Below are 5850 nucleotides of genomic sequence, written 5' to 3' on the forward strand. Positions count from 1 at the left end.
CGTTGAGCATCGCACCTTCAGCCCTGTTTAGGGAAGTATTTAATGTTTGAAGTTTTATTCTGTTTTTAATGTTATGTTGAAAGCTGCCCAGAATGGCTGGGGAAACCCAGCCAGATGGGCGGGGTAGAAATAATAATTTTATTTTTATTATTATTGTTGTTATTGTTATTATTATTACTACTTGCTTGGGGATTTGAACTTGGCTCTGCCCACGCAAGTGTACAGGGTCTCAATTGCAAAGTTCACCCACACCTCAGATGGGAAACCTTTGGCTCCCCAGGTTATAATACCCATTTCCCTTGAAGATTGGCCATTCTGCCTGAGGAGCTGGAATCCAAAAACATTTGGTGGGCCACAAGTTTTCCCCACCACTGACCCCCACCACCCTGGAGGGAGCTGCATTTGTGCAATGGGTATAATATGGGATGTGTGGGTGCCTCTAACTAGGCACCCTTTCCATCATCATCATCATCATCATTATTACATATATTGCATGTTCATCATTTCTTTCATTAGGCTGCAGCGTGAAGTTGGCTGGCACGGGGAATATCTGATAGGTTCCACTTCTCTGTGCCTCTTGAATTCAACCACAGAAACTCCCTTTCTCGCTTGATCACTCGCTCTTTCTCTTTCCCCCCACCTCCCTCCTTCTCTCCACCTCTGCTTGTTTTTCTCAGCCTTCTCCTCCCCTCCCACCCTTTCCCCTCTAGAACGGGCAGCTTCCCAACTCGCCAACAGAAAATAAAGAAATATTCAAACTCTCTCCTCGACACCACCACCCATTCTGTCGTTACCATGGAACCCCCAATGCCCTTCTCGGCTTGGGCTGCCTGCTCCTCCCACCCACCTGTTGGGGGTTCATATAACCCGCCCCTCCCTGTCCCTAAGCACGGGCTCCCACGGGATCCTTCTAGACAACAGCAGGTACCTGTGAAGGAGAGCAAATTCAATAACAAGCAGCCTGCCGAAACCAGGGAGGGGAAGAGAAGACAGAGCATCTGTCCAGCTCCCACCATCGCTAGCAGCTTCTTCCTGGGCCTCTTTCCTTTGCTGGTTCAACCGCACCTGTCTGGCTTTGGTCCGGCCAAGCTCATAAAAGGACAGGTATCCCTGGACGACTCCACATCAGAGACCATCTCTTGGATGCTGTTGACTGCCATCTTCCAGGCTGGCATCCCCAGTCGCAGGTAACACAAGAAGGCCTCTTTTGTAGCCGTGTCGTCAACCGGTCCGATAAAGAGACTCGGCTTTGCAGAGGAGCCCCATCAGAAATCCTCTTCCTGGGCCCACAAGTTGCTGGAATATCCTTCCAGGACTTACTGTCCAAAGCTTCTCTTTGGGGAAATACGTTATCTCCCATTGCAGCATCCTTTACTCTGAAGATTGTGTGTCTTTGAATTCTCACCCACATTGATCCCTGTAAAAGACGGCCTGCCTTCGGACACTGCCGCCCGGTAAAACGTGTGTTCCCCGACCCTCCCAGAGGGTGGCGGAAGAAGGAGTACGTGTCTTGCAGCAGGCTAAGAAAGCGAGTCTCTGCTCACAATGTCCTCCGCAGGGCTGGAGATCTTGGCCATGGGCCTGTGCATTGTTGGTTGGATAGGGACCATCATCGCTTGCGCCCTGCCCATGTGGAGGGTCACCGCGTTTATCGGGAACAACATTGTCGTGGCGCAGATCATCTGGGAGGGGCTGTGGATGAACTGCATCGTGCAGAGCACCGGGCAGATGCAGTGCAAGATCTACGACTCCATGCTGGCCCTTTCGCAGGACGTCCAAGCTGCCCGGGCCCTCATGGTCGTCTCTGTGCTGCTGGCCATCCTGGCACTGCTGGTGGGCATCGTGGGAGCCAAGTGCACCAACTGCGTGGAGGACGAGGGGGCCAAGGCACGCATCGTCATCACCTCGGGGGCGCTCTTCATCATCTCGGGTCTCCTGACCCTCATCCCGGTGTGCTGGTCGGCCAACTCTATAATCCGCGACTTCTACAACCCAATGGTGGTGGAGGCCTTGAAAAGGGAGCTGGGGGCCGCCCTCTATGTTGGCTGGGCAGCTTCCGCACTGCTGCTGCTCGGAGGGTCTCTTCTATGTTGCTCCTGCCCGCCGCGGGAAGACCGCTACCCAGCCCGCATTGGGTACTCCGTCCCGGCAAGATCCACTGCGCCTCCAGGCAGTGGGATTGACAAGAGGGACTATGTATGAAGAGCTGTGGTTGGGGGGAGGGTAGACTTGCCAGATGTTGCTAGGCCCAAACCCTGACAGGAGTTACTGGCCCAAGGACTTTTTCAGCGGGGAAAATGGGACAAAGCCAATCGGTATGGGTTGAGCCGTGATATCTGGCAATTCTCAGTTGCATGCACATGCACAGGTGTATGTGTGAGACCATGAGCGGGTGGGAGATTAGGGGCAAACATGAACAAATAAACGGATATGTGAGAGAATGAACAAACAATTAGGAAAGAGATGAGTGGGGCAGCAAACACAACTGGAATGCAGAAACTGTACCTGAGGAGACTGAGCAAATGAGAGCAGGGAGATGGGACAAGGATAATACGGGCCAAGTTAATGGCTAAGCCAGCAAATGATTGTTTGGGAACGGAGGCATAGGGGCAGATAAGCGAGAGAACGGAGAGGCACTTGTGAACAAACAAAACGCAGGCAGAAACATGAGAAGAGGCAGGGAAATTAAATATGAGAGAAAGAGGAAACACTGAGGAGGACTGTCTGTTTGTTATAAAGCAGCTCTGCTGCAAGAACCAGCTCATGCAAAAAAGTTTCGTCAGGAACAAAAAGTGAGGGGGAAACGGAGAGTGAGAGAACAAGTGGTTTTTAATATTGGAAATGGCGAATGGATGCTGACATGGCTGAAACAAAAGAGGGAATTAACGGGGTGAGGTTTGAGGGTGGAAATGAAACTAATCAAAGGAGAAATGGGCAGGGTAAGCAAGCCTACCCAAACCTGGCATATCAAGAACAAAGAGACCACAAGGGATGTGGAGAATGGAGGCAAGGCACGACTTCCTCACAAGGCTTGTGTGAGAATAGCAGAATAAAATGGGAAGTGAGGAACAAGAGCCTTGGTTCGGTGAGTGCAGGGGGGCTAGGCAGGATGTGGCAGGAGACCCTGACCCTCTTTTGCCTTGGACTGGTGCTATTTGCTTGCTGGTTAATAATTTGTCAAGGTTTGGCTACTCCTAGAGGCCTGGACAAACAGATGAGGATGTTTTGCCCCTGTTGCTCCCTACCACAGCCTGCCTCAGACAGTGCAAGGAGGAAATCTATGTCTCTCTCACACACCCAGATGCATTAGGCTCCCCTCTGCTCAAAGAGTTGGGAAGAGAACCCAGGTGTTCTGGCTTCCACCCCCCTCTGTTATTGGAATGGCGGTGGGAAACAGGATTCTCAGCCCTGCCCCCCTTTTTCCCTTCACAGGTTTCCTATGGAAAGGGTGGGGTGGGGGGGACTTCCTGAGGTAACTCTTTTCCCTTGAGCAAGAAGGGGTCAAATGGGACTCCCTTTTGTGATCACTCCCTCCCAGAGGTCTGTGTGGTGTTACTGAAAACTGTGTTATTCAGATAAAAAAGATAAATGTTTGTAACCTATCTGTCTCTGGTCTTATTTTTGGGGTGAGGAAAGGGGACTGCAGACCTTTTGGAAAGTGAGAGCAAAGCTTAATTACAAAGGGAGGGGAGGGGGGGACACAGAAACAAATGTGGGGAGGATGATAGGGAATATATTGAAAATATATTGAAAAGTGCTTCATTTGTAATAGGTGGAGTGTGTCAGGAGTTTGTGCATATAACACATCACTCAGTCTGACATAGAAGCTCTAAGTTTCCCTGTTTGGGGGCTATTTCTGAGGAAAGGCACTCTGTATAAGCTCAGGAGGACTCTTCTTCACCGCTTCATTAACTCATGCCCTGCCATTCAAGGTGGTTCCTTAGCAAAGCCCCCAGCCTTCTCAGGCTCTTATGAAATGGAGGCACAGGAACTCTTACATATATTTCCAATTCTATATTTTATAGTGGTGATATTATTAATAACCTATCTGACACCAGCAAGTAGTGGGTCCCAACCCACCAGTTGAAGACTAAAGTGTTGGACAGCATCATTGGTATACATCGTCAAACAAGCAGGTCCTGGCGCTCACACTTGCCTGATAGCTGTGCCCCTTTGGACTCTGAAGTCCCACCCCTACTCCCGAATCTGTTAGAGTTGGCAGGCGGTGAGTGAAAGGCATTTCAAACATTTTTGCATCAGGGGTACCTTTTCAGCCTGCTTGAAAGTAAAAAAGAAAAGGGGGGGGGGGACAAATCCTCCCAGATAATGCCTGATGGGGGAGATTTGAGGGTTTTGTTTTTTTAAAAAATGGTTCTGGGACAAAACTCAAATTAAGCATCCCAACCAGCACAGGCCAAAGAGCAGAAGCTGCCCTGGAGTAGAAAAGTGTGTCTCTTTATTAAAGAGAATGCGAGTGTAAATGAACGGGAAGGCCAAAGGGCTGACAAGGTGTGTTTATATGTGGGGGGAGGGGACAGAGGAAGCTGGTTTATTCCGAGTCCGACCATCAATCCAGAGAGAGAGAGCGCTCAGTACTGACAATGACTGGCAGCCGCTTGTCAGGGTTTCGGTGGGGGCTCTTTCCTGCATTTACCAGAAGATGCTGGAACCTTCTGGATGTAAGGTATGCGCTCTGCAGCTGAGCTGAAACTAGTCCCCTTTACTCCCAGATACAAGGGAACTTCTGAGAGAAATTCATTTTGCCCATGCTCAGAGGTACTCTGCTCCTTATTACTGCTTTAAATGTTGCAGTATGAAGGCCTGACATTGAAGAATTGATTGTGTGTGTGTGTGTGTGAGAGAGAGAGAGAGAGAGAGAGAGCGCGCACACACCACGTTTTCTAGGCTGATCCTCAGCTCAGATGAACACCTGTGTTCTGAATGCAAACTACAGATGCACACACCAATCTACAATGCAAAGTGTGTGACTTTTCCAGCTGGGCATTGGGCAGCTGCCAGGGCTCTCTTTCCCCTCAGCTCACGGTGCTGTGAGTGGCATCTGGGTCTAACTGCCATTTTTATTTCCCAAAACAACCCCCTGCACTGTAGTGCCACAGTCTGGGACACTGTGGGAAATCAAAATGGCAGCCCCCCCCCGACACATGGAGCAGCTCAGAGCACTGCTGCTGCCTGCCAGAGATGCCACATTAGCCTGTCAAGGCCTAGCCAAGGATATTTTGATTGGTGCCTTGTTAAACATGGATATAGCTCTACAGGAAACTAATATTGTTATGTACTGAAGTTCTCACCCTGGGCCAGCAGGGGGATACTGTAGATAGTTTTCACTCAGGTCCACATATGCAAATAAGGGATTGAAAGTGATGTTCAGTGATTGGATAGTTACAGAAAATGGTTACTGTTGCGTTCTAGCGGAGCTCTATATAAGCAGGCTGGCTTAACCCTTCAGTTCACTTCTGTTCTGGCCTGTGAATAAACAAGAGCTGTTTGAAGAATCACTGTGTCGTCTGATATGTTCACCCACAACTTAACAAATATCCTTTGCACAGCAATTAGGACACAATTTGGGCTTCCCACAGGCATCTGTATGAACAAGATGCTGGACTAGAGGGGGGGGGGGTCACTGGCTTGATCCAGAAGGGCTGTGTAAACCGTTATAATGGGCTGGTACTATGGGAGACCAGGGCTCAAATTCCGACTCAGCCACTGGGTGACCTTGAGCCACTTAACTCTCAGGCTGACCTACCTCACAGGGTTGTTGTGGGATGAAACGGAGGGAGGGAGAAGCACACATGCCACCTTGAGCTTGTGAGCAAAGTAAATGTAATAATA

At 49.8% G+C, this 5850-nt stretch overlaps 1 protein-coding gene across 1 annotated transcript; it reads left to right on the top strand.

Moving 5' to 3' along the window:
• Positions 1–869: 869 nt before the first annotated feature.
• LOC310829703 (claudin-9-like) lies at positions 870–3598 on the top strand. Its single transcript, XM_083708443.1, has one exon. It carries the CDS (start codon positions 1546–1548, stop codon positions 2200–2202), a length of 657 nt encoding a protein of 218 aa, XP_083564569.1. The 5' UTR covers positions 870–1545; the 3' UTR covers positions 2203–3598.
• The last annotated feature ends 2252 nt before the right edge of the window (positions 3599–5850 follow it).

The sequence above is a fragment of the Podarcis gaigeae genome (assembly GCF_964106915.1).
Source record: "Podarcis gaigeae genome assembly, chromosome: 13".
NCBI classification, from domain to species: Eukaryota; Metazoa; Chordata; class Lepidosauria; order Squamata; family Lacertidae; genus Podarcis; species Podarcis gaigeae.